The sequence below is a fragment of the Alligator mississippiensis genome, chromosome 13, assembly GCF_030867095.1.
Source record: "Alligator mississippiensis isolate rAllMis1 chromosome 13, rAllMis1, whole genome shotgun sequence".
In the NCBI taxonomy this organism is placed as follows: Eukaryota; Metazoa; Chordata; order Crocodylia; family Alligatoridae; genus Alligator; species Alligator mississippiensis.
Genome location: NC_081836.1, coordinates 54,862,000 through 54,883,187, shown reverse-complemented (window position 1 = coordinate 54,883,187; position 21,188 = coordinate 54,862,000). Strand labels below are relative to the sequence as shown.

At 47.8% G+C, this 21,188-nt stretch overlaps 1 protein-coding gene across 3 annotated transcripts; it reads right to left on the bottom strand.

Annotated features, from left to right (window-relative positions):
* Positions 1 to 166: 166 nt before the first annotated feature.
* On the bottom strand, positions 167 to 21,125 carry DRC3 (dynein regulatory complex subunit 3). 3 transcript variants are annotated; one of them, XM_059716579.1, is made up of 14 exons: positions 21,042 to 21,125; positions 20,237 to 20,665; positions 19,475 to 19,642; positions 17,717 to 17,833; positions 15,280 to 15,446; positions 14,188 to 14,334; positions 13,128 to 13,247; positions 11,501 to 11,611; positions 10,076 to 10,252; positions 7,126 to 7,257; positions 5,921 to 5,991; positions 2,275 to 2,398; positions 665 to 796; positions 167 to 467 (listed from the first exon to the last, which is right to left on the bottom strand). In XM_059716579.1, exons 3-14 carry the CDS (start codon positions 19,632 to 19,634, stop codon positions 354 to 356), a joined length of 1,572 nt encoding a protein of 523 aa, XP_059572562.1. In that variant the 5' UTR covers positions 19,635 to 19,642; positions 20,237 to 20,665; positions 21,042 to 21,125; the 3' UTR covers positions 167 to 353. The 3 variants fall into 3 exon arrangements, with proteins under 3 accessions (XP_059572562.1, XP_059572563.1, XP_059572564.1); XM_059716580.1 differs by having other exon boundaries at positions 21,023 to 21,099; XM_059716581.1 differs by lacking the exons at positions 10,076 to 10,252; positions 11,501 to 11,611.
* Between the last annotated feature and the right edge of the window lie 63 nt (positions 21,126 to 21,188).

Genomic DNA, 21,188 nt, shown 5'->3' with positions numbered 1-21,188 from the left:
GGTTGTTTGCTACCTGCACACCCAGTATTAGGAGCCCACCTTTCAGGTGTGACATCCTGCTCCCAGTGGGACTCAAGCTCAGCCTGTTCCAGCTGTCCCTCGCTTTGTTTGGAGCTGGCTTTGCCTCTGGCTTCAGCCAGTCCCCTTAGCTTCTCTTCAGTGTCACTTCAAATGTAGTATCTTTATTTGCATGTTTGGGGAGAGGTGTGTGTGGGGCGGGGGACAGTCCCAGGCCCCTTTCTGGGCTATGTACAGGGGTTCAGGCAGAGAGGTTGGGATGCACCTGTGAGGGGAACCGTGTCACCGCTGCCCGAGTCCCTGCAGGATGGCCACTGTTCCTGGTGCAGGCAGTGCTACTCCACAGGCTCCAGGCTCTCCAGGTTGTCAAGCTCCTCCTGCAGGTGGTCAATGTACTGGTTGATCTCCTTCACACGGCTGCGGTTTCGTGCAATCTCGTTCTTGTGGACCTGAGGCAGTGGGAATTGAATGGGGTCAGGGGCAACCACCACTCGCCTGCTGCAGTGCAGAAGGGGCCCCATGAAAGCTGGGAGTCACTGGGTTCCCAGGTGGACCCTGCTACCTTCCTCTCCACCCCGCCACGGCAGGACTATGCACTTTCAAGGCTTCACCATGCAGCCACTCATCACTGCAGGGGCATCCTTACCTCCTCTATCACCACAGCCTGCCAGCTGTTGGCCTTGGTGATTATGTCGTCCTCCCTATTATCGATCTTCAGGAGGTGGATGTCGTGGGAGGCGTTGACTGCGTTGACAATGGTGTCCTTGTCCACAAACAGCTGGGGAGTGAGACAGAACAGACGAGGTGCGGCCTGATTAGACAGCAATGCTACAACAGCCCCAGGTCTCAGAACTGGATGTATGGCAGCAAGGCTCCCAATAACACTGCCAGGCAAGGAAATATGTTCCCTGATATGAGTGATAGCAGCTCTCGGCCCTCTTCAGGACACCTCTGCTGCTCCCCCTGCTCAAAGCAGCACCAGGCCAAGTGCCCCAGCAGCCCTGAGTAATCACACTGGGAAAGGGTGATTTCCATGGGGGGCATTCACGCTCCAGCTTCCCCTCGCAGGACCTCATCTTGCCCTGCAGCTGTAAAGAGAGACCGGCCTCTATTCAATGTAATGGCTCTCTGCCTACAGATTAGTGGGGCTGTTAAACAAGTGCAGATCCACTTCTCAGTGGGAAATGGACACTAGACAAGGTGTCTGGCAAGGGTTTTTGCACCAGGTTGCTGCCTCAGGCCCTCTTCCACCAGGCTTTTGCTCCCCCCTCGTCTCTGTGAGCCCCAGTCACGTACAGTCTTTTCATTTAAAAAAAAAAAAAAAAAGCCTTGTCCCGGGCACTGGGAGAGACCCTCATGGCTATGGTCTTCCTCGAGTGGGCTTGCTCTCCTAGCACCCAGGAGCCTCCTGTTCTGATGCTTCTCTGCGCCTCTGGTTCTGCTTGCTGGGGTTTCTGACACCCCGTGTGTCACCCCATCATTAGCCTTCACACAGCTGCAGCTCCTCAGCCAGGCTGGCTGCCTCTTCTTAAGAGGACAGGCCACCCTGTTTCAGTGCCTAACCACAGCCAGGATCATAGCCTGTAAAGCCAGGAGTTGACCCTGCCCAGTGGTTGAGGAGGAGGTTCTAGTCTCTGATTGTACAGTGCACAAGGTCACTTGTTTCCTTCCCCCTTACTGGAGGGAAGCATGCTGAAGAGAGCTATTTCTGCCTCAGGCTGAGCGCTAGGTAGGGGGGGGTGCTGGCTAGGAGTGTCAGTCCTCCTGGGTGCTGGGCAGAGAGATGTGGTTAATTGGGACTAGATGTCTCCTCTGAAACAATACAAGGACAGCATTCCTTGGGCAGCCACGAGCAGCTTTGAGGAGTCTCTGAGAAGCCTGTGTGTAGGTTTTCCAGCCCTAAAAGAAGTATTATAGGGGGGATCCTACAGAGCTAGAACATGGAGTATGGGAGAAAATCTAAAGGAGTCTGGGGCATGTGACAGTGACAGAAGTGCAGCCAAAGTATTGAAACTTCAACCTTGTTTCATTCGGTGTAAAAGTTACAGTGCCTTAGCTCCATATAGTAGGGCCAGAGAGAGGCAACAGTTGCATCACAACAGCTGATGTGCATCTTGCAATGACAGCTTCCCCACAACCATTTCCTTTGGCTACAGCATCTGAACCCCTGGGAACAGGCTGCGCCCCCTCTTCCTGCAAGCCTGGGATTCCCACTTTGAGGGAGAGCTGCTTTCTGCCCCGTGCGAGTGTCCTCACCATCCGAACATCATCGGGTATCTCCTCCTCAAACTCGCTCTTGACAATTTTCTCCAAGGTGTTGATGGAGATCTCCAGCAGCTTCTCATGATGATGGTTCTCTAGGTCCCGGCACTGGGCCATCGTATGGAAGAAGGTTAAGAAACAAAACAGCAGCGATACATGTGTTAAATGACCTGCCTCTGCCAAATGGGTCTCAATGTTATATACTTGCAGAGAGCTCCTTCTCCCAAAGAAAGCAGTACAGTACTAGCCTACAACAGGGCTGGCCAACCTGTGGCATGGACAGCTGTGTGGGGCATGTGGCAAATTGAGCAGGGAGCACAGTAGCAGGGCAGGGAACAGAAGGCAAAGTAGCAGGTCATGCAGGGAGCAAAAGCAGAGCAGCCGATTGGGCAGGGGAAGGGGATCAGAGTGGCGATCAGGGAAGGTGTGGGGTTAATTTGTGGCGTGTCTGCCAAAAAGGCTGGCTCCTGCTGCCATATAATGTGCTCACTAAGAATTCGGCTATCTTGACGTTGCATCACAACCCTCAGTAAGAAACCGATCTAGCAGTTGGAATCACAGAAAATGAGGGTGGGAAGGGACCTCAGGAGGTCACATCTAGTCCAACCCCCTGCTCAAAGCAGGACCAGCCCCAACTACGTCGTCCCGGCCAAGGCTTTGTCTAGCCAGGTCTAAAAAACTTCCAAGGATGGAGAGTCCACCATCTCTCTAGATAACCCATCCCAGTGCTCTACTACCCTCCTAGTCAGAGAGTTTTTCCTAATATCCAACCTAAACCTCCCTTGCTGCAACTTGAGCCCATCGCTCCTTGTCCTGTCATCTATCACCACTGAGAACAGTCCAGCTCCATCCTCTTTGCAACCCTCCTGTGGGGTTGAAGGCTGCTATTAAATCCTCTTCTGGACTAAATAAATCCAGCTCCCAGCCTCTCCTCACAAGTCATGTGCCTCAGCCCCCCCAGCCATTTTTGTTGGCCTCTGCTGGACTCTCCAACTTGTTCACAGCCCTTCTGTAGTGGGACTCCAGATGTGGCCTTACTAGTGCAGAATACAGGGGGAGAATCACTGCCCTCCATCTGCTGGCAACACTCCTATTAACATAGCCCAGGATGCTGTTAGCCTTCTTGGCACCAAGGGCACACTGCTGGCTCATCTCCAGCTTATTGTTCACTGTCACCCCCAGGTCCTTTTCTGCAGAGCTGCTGCCCAGCCAGTCAGCCCTGGCCAGCACAGGTGCATGGGACTGTTCCCTCCTAAGTGCAGGACTTTGCATTTGTCTTTGTTGAACCTCATGAGATTTCTTTTGGCCCAATCCTCCAATTTATAGAGGTCTCTCTAAATCCTAGTCCTACCCTCCAGCGTATCTAGTACACTCCCCAGCTTGGTGTCATCCGCAAGTTTGCTGGGAGTGCACTCCAAGCCATCTTCCAGATCATTAATGAAGATATTTAACAAAACTAGCCCCAGGACTGACCCCCAGGGCACTGCACTTGATACCAGCTGCCAACTAGACATCGAGCCATTGATTACTACTCTTTGAGCTCAAAAATCCAGCCAGCTTTCTATCCACCTTCCAGTTCAGTCATCCAGCCCAGCTTGCTTAGCTTGCTTGCAAGAATGCTGTGGGAAACTAAAAGTCAAGATATATCGCTTGCTAAAATCAAGGTATATCATGTCCACTGCTCTCCCTGCACCCACAGAGTCAGTCATGTCATCATAGAAGGCAATCCAGTTGGTCAGGCACAACTTGCCCCTGGTGAATCCATGCTAACTGTTCCCAATTATCTTCTCCAAGTGCTTAGAAATGGATTCCTTGAGGACCTGCTCCATGATTTTGCCAGGGACTGAGGTGAAGCTGGCTGGTCTGTAGTTCCCTGGATCCTCCTTCCCTTTCTTAAAGATGGGTACTATATTTGCCCTTTTCCAGTCATCTGGGACTTATCCCAATTGCCAGAGTTTTCAAAGATGATGGCCAGTGGCTCTGCAATCACATCAGCCAACTCCCTCAGCACCCTCAGGTGCACTGCATCTGTCCTCATGGACATAGTCTAGCTTTTATAAATAGCCCCTAACCTGTTCTTTCATTACTGAGGGCTGCTCACCTCCTCCCCAAACTGTGCTGCCCAGTGCAGTAGTCCGGGAGCTGACCTTGCCTATGAAGACTGAGGTAAAAAAGACATTGAGTATTTCAGCCTTTTCCTCCTCATCTGTCACTAGGTTGCCTCCCCCATTCAGTAAAGGATCCACACTTTCCCTGACCTTCCCTTTGCTACTGCCATACTTGTAGAAACCCTTCTTGTTACCCTTCACGTCCCTTGCTAGCAGCAACTCCAACTGCACTCTGGCCTTCCTGATATCATCCTTGCATGCCCGAACAATATTCTTATATTCCTCCCTAGTCATCTGTCCAAGTTTCCACTTCTTATAAGCTTCCTTTTTTTGTTTAAGCTCACCGAAGAGTTCTCTGCTAAGCCAATCTGATCGCTTGCCACATTTGCTATTCTTTCTGCATGTCGGGATGGTTCATTCTTGCACCCCCAGTAAGGTTTCTTTAAAGTACAGCCAGCTCTCTTGGGCTCCCTTCCCCCTCAGACTGGCCTCCCAGGGGATCCTGCCCATCAGTTCCCAGAAGGAGCCAAAGTCTGCTTTTCTGAAGTCCAGGCCAGGGTCCATACTCTGCTGCTCTCCTTTCTTCCTTTTGTCAGGATCCTGAACTCAATCACCTCGTGGTCACTGCTGCCCAATTGTCATCCACTTCTACACCCCCCACCAATTCTTCCCTGTTTGGGAGCAGCAGGTCAAGGAAAGCATGGCTCCTATTTGGCCTCTCCAACGCTTGCACCTGAAGGTTGCCCCCAAGTAATTCTCCTTGCTCTTTCTCCTCTGGCCCCGCATGTGAGAGTTCCTCCGGGCTGTGTTACGCTGTACAGAACTGACATCAGGGGTCAAGTTCACAAAGGGCACCCAAAGGCAAGGCCTCCGTGAGTGCATGCAAAATGCTGAGCCTGGCAGTTATTTGCCTGCGATCTGGAGATCAGTGTGTAGGTCAAATCATTTCACCTGCCACTGAAATACAGCCACCTCAGAGGTGGGAAAGCACACAGCTGCATAAACACTGAGGCCATGCAGAGAAACTACTGGGGGAATTTGCAGTATTTCACCTATTAACAGGTCAGCAACCTGTAGCAGGAGTTGCACAGCTAGTTTTACCGAGCCTTCTACCCAGCACGTGCTGAGAGGCGGAGGGGGGAGCAGATTTTCAAATGCATGAAGAGCAGCAAAATGCTTAGTCCCCATTGACTTTCAATGAGGCTGAGGTATCTACCTGCCCTTTGTGCCTTTGAAACCAGACCGTTCCCTTGAATTTCATTACAGACACGGCTGGACTGCAAAGCAGGCCCTGCTTGTATTATTTTGCTCCGAATAATATAGAACAGTATTTGAGCAGAGCCTGTATTTCACGTCCTGGCGAGCAGTCCTAACAAGGGATTGATCAAAGTCCACCACACATTAATAGGAAGAAATCTGTTCCCGCACAGTGATTGCTGGCTTCCAAGCCTCAAAGTCATTTCTTTTCCTTTGCCGTGGGTCAGACATACGTATTAAAGAGCCCTGGGGCCAGCAGCCCATCAAAAGGATATATCCCTTGGACGTTTTCGATAAACGTTGACACTAGGTCAGCAATGTTTCTTTCAAAATCCTTTATAATTTCCTGTCGAGAAAAGAAAGGAAACTTATCAAATACCCAACCACACAGACACGCAGAAACATTGGAACAGCGGGGAGGGGGTCTTAAATGCAGTCTGCTCTTGATGCATCAGCTTTATCAGCACAAAGTTGCCTCAGACAATTGTTGTTGGGAAATGCAGAAGGGGATGTGCTTTTCTGCACTGGGTCAGAAATGCAGCGGGGAAGATCAGAGCCAGTCCTACTGGGAGGAGGTGGGTGAGCAACACCTCTCCCCTGAGCCTGCAGGACTCCCTCCACCACATTGCTTCTAACCGTATCTTTACATTGGGATTAGAGAACACTGTGTCCCTGTTTACTGCCAGAATCTTCCTGCCTTCAGAAGCACAATTAATAGCCAGGATTAAGAGAGAGTGTTTAGAAGTCTCTGAAGATGGATGTTGCTTACAATTACCTCTCAAAACCTGGGTGGCTGGTGAAATCCAAAGATCTACGACGTGTCAGACAAGGTGATTAAAACACTCTAGTGTCATGATGCTTCAGGGTAAGTAAGGAGCATAGGGAAAAAAAAACCACCTTTGATATTTTTACCTGTCATCACCAACTCTATTAGGAACTTGTTGGAGCCTAAATGAGAAAAAGCAACACTGAACTATACAGAATCCCTGGAGAAGTCTGCTCCCTTCTGTTATGCTCAGCATGGGGTCCATGTGGAAGGGGGCTGGTAACGGGGGAGGAGAGGGGGCATGTGTGTATTTTGGATGCATAGCAGATTGGTTTAAGAGAGCTCCCACATTAGCATCTTGGGAGTATGCCTGACAAGTGGGCAGCACACTTCATATGCTGGCCTACACGGTGCTCCAAGAGCCTGGCTAGTGTCCTCTGAGCTGGAACCTCAGCCATTGTCTTGGGTGCCAGGGGGGAAGCTGTGAGCTTTGCTGTGAGAAATGATGTTCTGCTGCCATGTAGGCCCGATTCCCTGTCTCCTTGCACTCCACGCGCTTGCACCTAAGCAGAGCGGGAGTACAGGGGGGCCTGCAACACCTAGAGCTGGACAGTTCTGTACCTGTTTGCACAAATGAGACTACGCGGTGCCAGGCAATAGCAAATAGACCTTGTGTTCTGTCCCTGAGACATGGCGGTACCTCCCCGGCCTTACCTCAAGCTGGTCGACAGTCTGCATTTCCAGCGTCATAAGGGTGTCGGACAACTGAGTGATGTCATTGTTGTACTTAGCTAGCTTTGTCTCAGCCATGTCGAAGCTACTCATGTCCTGAACCACCTCCAGCAGCTAAGCATATAGAAAGGCACACATTATTTGTCGTTTATGGTCACTGCTCTGTTGGCAATTTAATTAGCTTGTTACATACGTGAGAAATGTTCCAGCTCAGGATTGGCTGGAAGGAAATGTGGCAATTCGACAGGTTTCTGTGATTTACATACATGGAGATGGACAACGTGGGGATGTGCTAGCACCCTAACCTATCAGATTATGTTGCTGTGAATGCTGTGAAAACTCTTGTCTTCTGGGCAGCAAATTACTTTTTCCTCCCTCCACCTTTGCGTTCAACTCCCCTTTAGACAGCCACCTGCGAAGGAAAATCACTGGATTGCTGAAATTCATTGCCTTAATGCAGAGTTGTCCCATTACTTCTCATGCAGAAATCCAGGCCTAAACCCTGGTCCCCTTGAAGTCGATGAGAATCTTGGCCGTCTTCAGCACAAGCAGGATTTTAAATCAGAGAGCATGTAATAATACAGATCACGTACTGACTTCTTGTTAGAGCGAGTACCACGATTTATAGTCCTTCTGCGTTAAACACTGACATCAGTTTCACATCAGACGAGATTTATCTCTGAGGTCAACAAATCTTAATATGCTGAGCCATGTATTATTTTCGAGCGTCTTTGAAATAAATCTCCCCTATTGAAATCACAGCATTACAAATACATTTTAAGAAGCCTAATATCCATCACAGCTGGAGCCAACAGGATGGATTTAAATGGGAGATTCTGGCAAAAATCACTGCCCAGACTTGTGTCTGCACACGATGAGATTGTGCCTGCTTTGGATGTTTAAAAGGAGCCTTCCCCCTCCTTATCTGAGCTAGCAAACCAACCTCCAAAGGTTCCCAAGCAATTTAAGTGATGATTCCCCTAGTAACTGCAACTGCTTGAAGGCTTTAGCCTGCTGCTTTGCTTCTTTACCAGCTTCAGAGGGCGCAGAGTTATCCTGCAGTTTGTAGAGGAAAGTACAGCTACAGAAAAAGACCCCAAAAATAAGCTGCACTTTAGGACTGTGACTGCTCTCCTCCTGTTTAGGCTAGTATTGCCAAGATACATTTTAATGGGGTTTCCAGCTCTGACAGCAGCCTCCTCTGTGACCATAGGCGACTGGTAGGAGGGGCATGGGGGAGCACGTGCCCCCCCTGATGGGGCTGGTGCCCCCCCAACAGCCGACACTGATGCTGTCAGCAGGGCTGGTGCTCCCTCTGACAGGGCCACCGCCATCGGTGGCTTTTGTGGGTGCCCTGCCAGATTTAGGAGGCACCATTCACTCATGTCTGTGACCTTGCCCAAGTGTGTCTCAGAAGGGCGGTGCTGGGCTGAGTGCCTCAATCCACCTTGCAGTCCGCACCCAGGCATCTTCCCCTCTGCTCTGAAGTGCCTGTAGGCATGTGGCCTAAACCCCAAAACTCTCCCCCATTTTGGGTGTGAATTTATTGGTAGCTCACTGAAAATAGCAGAAGGTACCCCTCAGTGCTTGTCAAGACAGACTCTCTTCCCCGATTTCCATTCAATACCTCTCAGTCTTTACTCTATGTCTTCAAGAGAGGCTTTAAAAGCCTCTTATGCCCTGGCCGGAGGTGACCCAGATGGTGTGTTAGTGTGAGTCAGCAGTAAGTGACACTCCCCAGCACACCGGGGTTCAGCACCTGATACCAGAGTGACTCAGCAGTCTGCTCTGGGTTGCACAGCAGCTGAATAAACAGGGCCTGGTTTGGGGAGACGGCCAGCACTCCTGATTCCCTCCAGAGTCTGTTATAAGGGACTTGGTTCCATCCTGCTGACACAGAGCTTTGCCCAGCTTTTCCATGGAAACAAAACTAATTATCCATGTGGTTTAAATGGTTAGATACGGATCCAGCTTGAAGCTGTTCTCTTAACCACAGGGTTGCATCTATCCCCAACGCAGGGTGGGGAGACCAGTGTTTTTTGCTAACACATCCCAACCAAATTCGCCTTATTTTTCGGGTCAAAGTTTGCAAGAAAGTCTTCATTTTGGGAGAAAATGGATCGAAACAAACATGACTTGAAAAAAATCATCTTTGTTTTGTTTTCTGGCTTTTTGTCCTGCTTTTCCAGTGGAAGGAGAGTACGGGAGGGAGCCCCAAGCCAGAAGGAAAAGGAAAGCTCAACTCAAACGCTCCAACAGAAAATGTTTTTTCCAATTAATTTTATCAACAATTTTATACGTTTTTGATGAAAATTTTCACTTTCTTAAAAAAACCCTCCGCCTTTTGTTGGGAAAAAAAATTAAAGCACATATGACCAGTTCTATACAAAGGCTTTATGAAAGACCCTTTATATGATGCCTTATCATTGATAATCAATGATAAAGCATCATATAAAGGGTCCTTTGTAAAGCCTTTGTATAGATCTGGTTATAAGTGCTTTAATTTTTTATTCCAACAAAGCAATTTTTCCAACACTAGGAAATGGCATCCTATTAGCATCTGCTAATTTACATTATGATAAATACTTGGTATAGACAAGGAGGGTCCTCTTCAAAATAATGGCAGCTGGTGGTGGTGAGCCCCGGGAGGGAAAACATCACATACTACCAGCTGACACGATTTTAAACACAACATGTCTACTTTAATTCATGTTCAATAATATATTAGCTAACAAAATATCATCCCGTATCGCAGACTGGTAAATGGAAGTGTGTACAGTAAGAGCTGGGGCTGGACTCTGATTTCCATGACACTAGTGAACATCTGGCACTATTATAAGGATTTAAATGGATTTACTCCACGTCCGTCAGATCAGACACTAGACTACCCTATCCAGATGCTTTAAGCAAACAAAAGGCTGTAAGAAATTACCCCCACATTCTGGTTTTCAAACTCCAGGATTATTTTTCTGCCCTGCTCTTGATTGGCTGCCAGCGCTTCTTGAAGGCATTTGTAGAAAGTTGAGACTTCGGCTTGTCGCTTTTCATATTGTTCCAGACCGTAGGCAAACAATTTCTCGCAAACCGATTCAAATTTATTCCTGTACGTGAAACCAGTCAAGGGATCTCATTTGTGTGAGTTTAATGAGTCAACACAGCAAGTAACGCCCCGTGATAATCAATACTGCCCTCTAGCTACTAGCACCTGGTAATCTCAAGGCAAGAGGATCAGGTGGTGTCTTGCTCATCTCCACTGAAGTTGCTGGGAATTGAGCAAGATGAGCACACTGCATCTTGCAGAGCTGGACCCATCCTCATCTTTCAAGCAAAGGGACTTTGCCACCTAACCTAGGTGGAGCAAGGGTGACTAGAGGGCACCTACGAAGGCTCCTCGGACTCTTCTCTGCCATATAAATGGGACAGAGCATGTGAAGTTAATAAATCGTGCTCCAAAGCACACAATGCATTGATTTGGTAGCACCACAAAAATCACGTCTATTTTTTTTGCTGTTATCTTGACAATGGAATTGTTTCTAGTGTCTATGGTATTTAGACTGTGATGAACTTTCCCCACGCCACTGTACAGCAGCCTTCAGGAAGTCCCAGTTCAATTTTGGGACTTGACAACATCCCATTTATCTGAGCTAGGAAGGAAAAAACATGCAAGTCTTTGCTTTCTGCTCACTGGGGCAAGATAGAGATTTAGAAAGATGTCTTGGTCTGAAGTACATTTATACTGATCCCAAAGAGTTAGCACTTCTACTCTGGGAGACTGAGACTCCATACTGATTAGTTTCTTAGTATTTCCTGCCACGTCAACCACAACAAGATTTTAGCAACTTCTATCTCATAATCTGGTACAAGCAGGGATTAACATTCAATGCTGTTTGAAAGGCAGGATGAATTCCAGAGTTAGAGAGACTGCAAAGCCCCCGTTGCTACAGGTGAGGAAGGTAATGGCTGCTAAAATCACGTGTGCAGAAAAAGCAAGATGGTAATTGAAAAGCTGAGATTTTACAGTTCTGATCTTTCATGGCCTGCCAGCATTAGGAATGAGAGATTTATTCAAATGGGGCTAAGTCAGCATTGCTAGAGTGCCTGTGGTACAAAGCATTAGTTTGTAGTCCCTGTGTTTCATGAGATATCAGCCCTTAAAGCTGTCATGGGTCTCACGGTCCAGCAGTGCTTCCATGGCACTGATCCAAGCCTGAACACTGCAAGCCTCAGATCTCAGATCAATGTTGCTTTCAAGCCTGTACAAAAAAAGCAGATGAAGCATCCCTGGTGATGCACCTCCCTGCCACCTGACGCCATTCGCTATTTATTGCTAGCTTTTCTAAAGCCAGGAAGGATATGTCTCCAGCAGGTCAGGCATGCCGGGGAGGTAAGCCAGCTTGTTTGCTTCTGCATCCTCTGCATACATACTCTCAAGCAAGAAGGGTCCATTGAGGTACTCGACATAAGCAGCCTTGAGAAAGAATTGTCACAACAGAAAAAAAAATGAGGAATGCCAACTTGCTGCAGAATCTTACGCCATGTCTACATAAGGAGCTCTTCATCTGTCTGTGAATCCTGGTTTGCTCTACTGGCAACGCTCTCCTAGTGGGGACGCTGCTCACATCAGCAATGCTGAGCTCCAGTGCTGTCCAGTAACCCCCACCCCTCTCCTGCTTCACACAGACTTGCTGGTATACCTGCACCCACATGAGAGGCTTTGGTGAGCACAGCCGGGGTGGTCAGAGCCCTCACTTCATCCCATCCTTGCCCAACCTAGCAAGGTGGGTAGAAGCCTGTACTCAACATGGCTCCTTGCTGTTTCTTAAAGTGCAAGGAAGGTTCAGGCAGTGAGTCTCCTCGGCTGAATTCTTCAAACTCCCCAGATCTGAATGAAGAGCGCCTTGTGCTGTGGGAGTGAATCTCAGAACAATCCACCAGCCTGTTATCACTGGATAGGGGGTGAAGGCTTGTGGCTTTCCAAGGAAAAGGTTTTACTGTCATGGGAAGAGATGGGGGCTCATTTGCTTGGCAAACATGGAGACGGAGCAATTCAACTCTGCTTTGTGGGCCTGGAGCTTGGAGCTTCAGCCACTCAAGCATGGAAGGGACAGCAAAGCACAGCCATGAAGGTGGTTAGCCATGAAGGGCCTCATCCAGGTCCCTCCCTACCCATGTCCTTTCCTCTCTAAACCCATCTCACTGGTTTCCCAAGCCTCCTGCTGGTTCCATGTACAGCAGCAGGAATCTCAGATGCCAAGGGACCTCTGTGAATATAGAGATGGCAAAGGCCTATGACAGGCACCCATTGGAAGCCTTGCTCTGCCCACATGCTTCAACAATATGGTGAATAGACCAGAGGCCAAGTGGAAGGAGGAAAGCAAACAACATGGATGCAAAACAGCCACAGTCCCATGTAAGCAGCAGAGCAAGTAGGCAAGGGAGCAGCCCTCAGAGAATCAGCTGGTAGCTGAGAGCTCCACTTTGCCCAAACTGTTCTTGCTACATGCATAGACAGTCTCTCTGTTTTATGCCCAAAGTGATCTGGAAGCACTGAGAATATTACATGCATATTTTATTATGACCCAATAACTTAGCAACATAAAGGGGAAAAAAACATAGAGGGGAAAACACTGCAACATAAATAATACTAATAGTTCCATTAGGCCTATAATTGTCTTAATCTAGCATCACTCTGACAAGAAACTAAAGTACGATTTACTTTTTAGCTTCCCTAAATCAGGGCCCACCGTGTATGTTTCACAGCTTGACCAAAAGAATTATGTTCCCCCATACCATGGGTATTCCACAGCAGCTTTTGTTTTCATTCAAAAGACAAGATTTACCGATCCCAGAAATTAATAGTGACCTCTGTTTTAACTCAATCAATGTTAACCTCCCATTAAATCTTTCAGCGGGTGAAAGAGAAGTCAATATCTGTTGGGTTTCTTTCCACGGAGGTAATATAAAACCAGCCAAGGAGAACATACCTTGTGGTAGTCCAGTTCTTTCTGCTTAGCCTGCTCCTCTTCCAGCTTAGCCAGGGCTTGAGCTTCGCCTTGTTTCAGCTCATCGATAGCATACTGATATTTTATTTCAGCAAGTTCTCGCTGAGAAGTGCAAAGAAGAAAATATTTTGGTCAGACTGTCCCACTGCCAAAACTATGTGCATCAGAGTCAGGAGTGTAACATCTTACTTGTGTGTTTTGTATTGAATGGCTGTGAAGTATGACCCTCCATTTTCATTCCTAATTATCTCATTTCCACTAGTCTGTGACTGAGCTGCTTTATTCCATCCTTCTGAGTCAGAGATGGGAACATCTTATCTCCTCCCTCATTTCCCCACCTTTAGGAACTATTTACAGAGGTAGTCCAGCGTCTTCGTATAAGAGGCTGTGCTCTGGCTTAATCAGCCAATGAACCTGGCAATAGATTTAATATGGAGGTGATGGTTCATAGACTCATAGATTCATAGATGTGAGGGTCGGAAGGGACCTCAATAGATCATCGAGTCCGACCCCCTGCATAGGCAGGAAAGAGTGCTGGGTCTAGATGACCCCAGCTAGATGCATATCCATAATATCCATGGTTCTTCTATGGAGTGGAAGAACAGGAGTGGTGGGGCAAGAGACCTGGTTGGTTTTAAGTCAAAATTTGATCAATTTATGGATGGGATGATAGGACTTCATTTGCCAGCAGCCTGCACTGCACTGGACTGGATTCAGTGACCTAAGAGGTCTCTTCTAGGACTATGTTAAAGTAAATCTCAATTAATATTGTAATATTGTGCTCCCCCGAGCCTTGGGGCAAGAAGCCATTATTATGTGTTACCAGTACATCATCTTCCCAGCCAGCCTACTGTGCTTGGTTACAGGCAGAGGAAGGACATTTCCAATGGCACCTATTTCCCTAAAAAGTATTTCAGTCAGAGAGCAGTTAAAATATGATAATTCTAATCCTTTGAGTGCTGGCATATTCCAAGCCTGACAGCATGATGAATGCTGTGGATGGGGCTTGTGCCCTCGATACAGGAGCAGCAGAAGTGCTTACTGTGTTCTCATCCACAAGCCTGAAGTCCAAGTACACCAGATCTGGGAGGTGAGCAGCAATAAACATCGAATACTGCTCGTTGTCACACAGAGGGTTCCCGGTGAGATTCAACGTGCGCAGCTTGCTGAATTTCCTGAGGTAGACTACCTGGGCCAGACAAAAGCAGACACTGCAACCATCACACAGGGGGTGGAAAGCAAAAAGTGCAACGTTTTGAAATTCGTGACATCGATCATTACTGTTGTGGCTCAGGATCTGGCTGACAGCCTCGTCCTTCAGAGAGAGCTGACGCAATACAATCAACTGAATGTCCGAGCACAGAAACAGGTTGAAAAGGATGGCTATCCAGCAGGGTTGAACCACAGTATTTGGAAAAGAAACTATCTTCTATAGCATTCTTAGAACTTTAGTACAACTCTGAACTGTGGACATTTGGGCAATGGGTTGAAGGAGGCCTTCAGCTGGATGGTGGATGAGCTTCCACCAAAAGCTGCCTTCTGCAATGTAAAAATCAAAGCACACCCTCAGAAATCCTGCCTTCCATTTTCTATTTAGGTAACTCATCCCCCTGTTCCAGTTCCCACTGAAGTCAAGAGAAGTTTTGCCATCAGTGTCATTGGTAGCAAGATCTGACCCAAAGTGTGAATAATCCTAAACCAGGTGAAATGAGAGTTACCTGCATGAACAGCTGATTATCCCTCTAACCAGTGGTTATCCCTCTAAAGCAGTGGTTCTCAACCAGGGCACCCTGGGGGGCCAGACTCTTTGAAGAATTCCATGAGGTGTAAGGAGATAAGTAGATAGGCTAAGTAGATGAACCTAGGTTCAAGCTTGTCCCTGCCTGGATGCCCCTCCATCCCATGGCCCCTCTGTAAGGAGCTAAACACTGCAATATATACACTGTTTTTTTAAATGGGATGCCACTCAATTCATAAAAGTTCTGGAGGGGTATTTCGAGTCCGGTGAGGGACACCTTGAGTCCAGAAAGATCAAGAATCACTTCTCTAAAGAGATGTTCAGATTCAATGACAGGTGCCCACATGAGCACCTTTGATCATGAGGAGACGTTGGCAGAGACCATATGATCCTTACATTTTCCAAAGAGGTTAGATTGTTGTTTCCAATGGAGAAGATCTGTAATTCTTGTAGCGTGTCCATGTTCTCAATCTTGGATATTCTGTTATTGTAGAGGCTCAGGTCCTGCAGTTTAACCAGAGCATGGAGACCTTCAATGGTTTCAATATTGTTGAAGGACAAATCTGCAAAAGAGTTTAACACTCAAGATGTTTTATGAGCAAAAAGACCATTTCCAACTAACCTATAGGGCTCAAGGACTACAGTTCAGCTGGTATCTCAAATCTGGTATTTAGGTTCATTGCTATCCTTAGGGGTGATAAGCAATTCATCAACACTTCTCTCCTTTATGTTCAAGGCTTTGCACAAACCCACCATCCATTTGGCCAGGGCAAAACAGATGTATCTTCTAACACTGAACCATGCAAGTCTGTAATCAGTTAGGGAAATCACTGAAACACTCCTTTGGGCAAAGGCTGTCTACATTGCCCATCCATGGCTCCTACCTCCTACCTCTTGACAACACAACAAGCAAGACACTGAGAAGAAATCTTATGCAGGTTTCTTGCATGAAATTGCAAAGGACAAGAGAATGGGTGAGAACACACTTAAAGAGGTGAAATCTATAATCCATTTTCCACATGAAATCTGATAACACCAGCTATTGTTTCTCATGAACCCTCACCAGTGTCACAAAACCATTACCCTCATGTTGATTACCAGTAAGGCAACCCTTGCTCTTAGTTCCATGCAACCTCACCGCTGTCTGTGGAGATGCACCACGGAAGAGTTAGTGCATCTTGGACCTTTCACTCATGGACACTTTCGCTCATTTTATTCTTCCATACAGCGTTTAAACTTATGTGGAATCTATTGTAAAAATGTCAAACTTGTGAAAGGCAGTGGTAGAGTGATGTTGTAGCCATGATGGTCCAGGAATTATGCAAGAGACAAGGATTTCTTAGGGCAATATCTTTTATTAGACCAACTGCATATGTGGGATAGTTAGACAGGTTTTCAAATGTAAGACATGGATAAAGAATGTCTTGCATTTGAATGCCTAACTCTACCCCAACTATGCAGCTTGTCCAATAGAGGATATCACCCTAAGAAATCCTCTCCTCTTACCAATTTATCAAAGTGATTTAGGAGCCTACCTTTCCAACAGTGACCTAAGGTACATCTAAGCTGCACTCAAAAGATGTGCAAGCAGCCTGTGTAGACACACCTGAACTAGCTTTAAACCAGCTAGCTTGAATACCAGTAGCACGCCAACCCTGAAACATAGATGGCTAGGAACCCACCCAAGACCTTGAGGAGGGACCAGGTGGCTGAAACCCTTGCACTGCAATCTGTACCCAATTTAGCTAATTTTAAGCCCACCCGGGTTTGTCTACCATGCTACATTTACATCTCTAGACTGAAAAGCAGACACTCCTTCACGCCCTTACAAACTGAAGTCCCATTGCCTTTCAGTGAGTCTCAGGCTCTGAATTACCTAAATCACTTTTGAAAACAGAACTTAGGTGCTTTTGTAAGTATAACTGCAAAGCTGAGACTTTCTAAGCCACCTAGGAGATGGGGACACAAATCAGCTTTGAAATCTTAGCTCCCCCCACCACGCCCCTCCCCATTTATTTAATACCACAGATTATTTTGTGATATTCCTATCATCTGGCATTGGAGAGTCAGAATGCAGGGTGCTGCATCCAGCTGACTGCATTCCCTTGGGAATGTCCTGTTTGAGAGGGAAACACCATATCCTGTTTTCATTGTGGAGCTGCAGATGGCGAGAGATGCTTTTGTTAGGCATGGAACTGAGATCCACTGTGTTCAGGCTCGTTTCTTTGAGCAATAGGATGACCTCATCAGGATGTTTTTTGTTTGACTTCAAAGAGGTTGATATGCCCACAATAATGTTCTCTCTGCGAACTGATTCCTGATAACAGCAAAGTGGTCAGATCCTGAACCGAAGCTATAATTCTACTACTCTACTGGCAGAATCTCTATGGTGGCAGAGAGGGGAAGATTTCCGGGCTCCGGTTTGATTTTACTCTCTGTTTTAATCAGTTGGATGCTCCCAGAATATCTCATGACTTAGGGGCTGAACTCCAACTTTACATTGGTGCATCTCCATCAAAATCAATGCACTAGAGTGACTGTTGTCAGTGTGTCTCCTCGAGTGCCATCACACCGGATCTTAATATCTCACAATATCATTTCAAAGTGCACCACATCCAATCTGCAGAATGAGACAATTTCAGGCCTACTATTCAGTAGAATACATGTGTGAAATATGCCAAAAGCTTAGCCACCAACTGACACTAACATTAACTGTCTTTTTTCCTAGCACACAACAGGGACCTGATTGTGCTCTCACAGCAGTTTAACACCACCAGTTCTTTTTGATAGAATTACTCCCGCCTTATGCCAGCTTCACATCCTGAAACCGTACCAAGCCAGACAAGATGAACCAAACTATCCAGAGCCTCTATCTTCTCAATGATGTTATTGTCCAGCTGCAGTTTAGTCAGATTTGCAAACTGCCAGAGGTTATCAATCTTCAGGATATCTAAAGCCAAAGGGGGAAAATAAAAATCAGGAGTATGATTCATGCAAGCTGAACATGGCATTCACACTACATTGTGCAGGTGATCCGTACTCAATATTACCTCCAAAAGAATCTTTCGGCAGAGTGTGACCGTGCACTGATGCGTGAAGACTGCCCAGGAGATGACTGAAAGGACTGGGGGCTGGATGACGATTTAGATTGAAACTGCTGGGATAACCTTATTGTCCTGCACCACTGCACATTGCTAATCAGTGCTGCCAGAGAGTTGCTGAGGGGATGCTGACTGCAGGACTCCAGTCAAGAGGGGGTTTACAGGAATTCACTACCAGGAGGGCCTTTGACCTTCACTTTGCTTTCCAACTAAGAGTGTGGCTGGGAGGAGGCAGCACTTTCTTCTGAAATTGCAGGTTGTTGCAGGGGACTAGCTGGCTTTGAATTGCTGCCCATTACGTTACAAAGTTACTCCATATTCTATAAATCCTTTCCCACTGTTCAGTTTATGCAGCTGTAGATGGAGAATAGGCCTGGGACCACTATAGGAATTAGAACTCAGGTTTTCTGCAGTTTATAATCTCCTGTTTGGAGTGCCGTCAGCTGTCACTGCATTTGCCTTTTTTTGAAAAAAAACCTACAGACCCAGGCACAGGCTGAAAGGATTATAACACAATGTTGGCACCATGTGGCATAGGAGACTCTTGGGTTCAACTGTCCAGTGGGCATCAGCTTAGAAGACAGGAGTGGAAACATAGAAGAAGAAAACCCCACAGCCATAGGCACTCGTCACAGACAAACAGGGCATGAGTTTTGCATGCTAAGCTTGCAATTGCATGGGCAAAATGTGCGTACAGTTGCGCATCACTTCCAAACAAATGCATGCATAAGTCAGTTCTGTGAGTGCCAATGAGCAGACTCGTTATCTGCTCACACAGTTATCTCACTAGCACACAATCACTACAATAGAAGGAGCAAATTAAAGATGCAGATTTGCACCTGCTTTCCTAAAAGAAAACAGGATCCTAATGGGATTGAAAGGCTGATCTGACAGCTCCAAAGACTCACATCCGATATCCATAACAGCAGGACAAACTGCTTCCATGTCACCCCTACCAATATACTGCAGACTGAACTGGGAGGTCACAAGCATGGGCAAGAGGGTAGTTCAGCTTCCTCTGCCCAATAACGAGCTTAGTGATCTAGTCGGGCCTTTCAACAAAGTTGGCAAATTGACCTGCTGTACTGCTGGCATCTTCTTTTAAGGTAGATACTTGCCCACTCAGAACTGGACAGAAATAGGGAGTCAGGACTCATCTGAAAATGAAAATTTGTTGCCATCACACTTTTGGATCAGACTGGGTTTTAGTGCAGTGGGGCCAAACTTGCACGTGGCCACAAGGTGCCACTGCTCCATAACTGTCAAACAAAAAAGTAATAATTAACAATGACATGAAGAGCTGCCAGGATCTGCAGCCTCTTACCAGGCAGCAAAGCCTTTTAACTCTCTCTGTTTGAAATCTTTTAGATGGCTAGGGCTAAAAATGTAAGTTAGAGTCAGTGCAACCAGTCTGAGCTTTACCATGATCATATCATTGACAATTAAAGCATTGTACTATTAACTTGTCCTAGAAAAAATCTGATACTTACTCCTAAAATCAAGCTGTAGTTCTGTGACATCCTTAAAATCAATGCCTTCCCTTTTGGCAAGCTGCCCTGCTTCTTCTTGAGGACCTTGCTCCTCAACAGCCTTTTGAAGCATCTCTTGATCGATCACATTTGGCTCAATGGTATCGTATATCCGGTTCATTTTCAGGCCTTTGAGAGAAGAGCAAACAATACTCATTACCCAGCTACTGTCTTCAGTGTTTACTGAACTGCATGTGACGTGCAAAGAAACAGTAGCAGAGTGGAGGACCCACAGGGTCTGATCCTGCACTGCTGAAGTCAAAGAGAGAGTTGCCTTTACCAAAAGATATGATGTTAACAAGTGCAAGTCAGGGCCAGCGCAGGGTGAAGTGCACAGGCAAGATACCACGTGCAGAACCCGTGTCAAGCTTAACTTGAACCAGATGACACCAAAGGCAGAGCGTTACAGCTCCCCACGGCCCTCCAAGCAGCCAAACAACCCTCCTCAACCCCCAGCCACGACCCCACAGGCCTCTCCTCCCTGCCTCCCACCCACCACCAGCCACCTTCTCCACCTGTAACGCAGCAGTGCACTGGCTTTTCCACGTAGCCTGTCACACAACCACTCGCCTGCCCACCCCGACCACGCAGCCGCTCTCAAGGGAACCAGTGACACTTAAGCAGCTTCTTAAATTTCTGGAGGCAATAAAATGCTCTGAACATGGGTGAAATGCAGATTGGATTGATCCTGCACCCCTGAAATCAACGGCAGCAAAATCAGACCTATTGAGATCAGCTCGGGAGCTCCTTCCCTCTTCAGGCCCGCCCGCTGGAAGCACCGCAAGATCTTCCTGTTTGGGCAAGCGCTTGGCGAGCTGAGATGCTGTTTGTGGGGGGAGGGTCTCCCCTTTAGGCTGATGCTTTAGTTCCCTGTTGCGTTGTTGTCTCGGTGTTCCCCTGTGGCATCAGCTATTCTGCTCTCTGAACGCCAGGTTAACGAAGAAAAAACAATCCGGCTCCTCTCCAGCCCCAGGGCACCTGCCCTACGCCCCCGGGTGTATTCGTGCTCCGCGCACAAGGACTAAAGGCTGACATCACACGGGGTCTTCATGTCTCGCTTTCATGTCACGGCTTCCCTGGGACCGTTCTGCGGTCGGACGCTCCGTGCTGCTCTCACGCTGCGCGACAGCTGCTCCCGCGGGGCCTCGGTTTCTAGCCAGAAGGACAAATTACATGAACATTGTTCTTTGATTACACGTCACGAGGAGAAACAAGGAGCTCGTCTCTCGCTGGAGTGCAGCGTTTTGGAGAAAGCTGCAAATAAATCAGTCGATCCATAGGTCTGCCCAGCCCGCCCAGCCCCCACTGCCCCCCCAGTACCCTGCCCTGCCCCCAGTACCCTGCCCCCAAGACCCTGCCCTCCCCCCAGTACCCTGCCCTGCCCCCCCAATACCCTGCCCCCCAATACCTTGTCCTCCTCCCAGTACCCTGCCCCTAATACCCTGCCCCCCAATACCTTGCCCTCCTCCCAGTACCCTGCCCCCAATACCCTGCCCTACCCCCCAGTACCCTGTCCCCCTCCCCTCACTGGGGCTCGCTGCTAAGGAAGCCTGCACGGTTGCTAAGCCAAGTCACGTGACGCCGGGCTGAGGGCGGGGCCTCCAGGCTCCCTCGTCACGTGCCGGTCCGCGCCCGCCAATCGCGGCTGGCCTCGGTGGGGAAGACAGGAGGGAGG

Coding starts and splice junctions, on each gene's coding strand:
- DRC3 (XM_059716579.1), bottom strand. CDS start 19,634: ATGAACCGGATATACGATACCATTGAGCCAAATGTGATCGATCAAGAG. Junction 11,612..13,127: donor AAGAACTGGACTACCACAAG/GTATGTTCTCCT, acceptor TTCTTTCTCAAG/GCTGCTTATGTCGAGTACCT. Junction 5,992..7,125: donor AGACTGTCGACCAGCTTGAG/GTAAGGCCGGGG, acceptor TTTTCTCGACAG/GAAATTATAAAGGATTTTGA.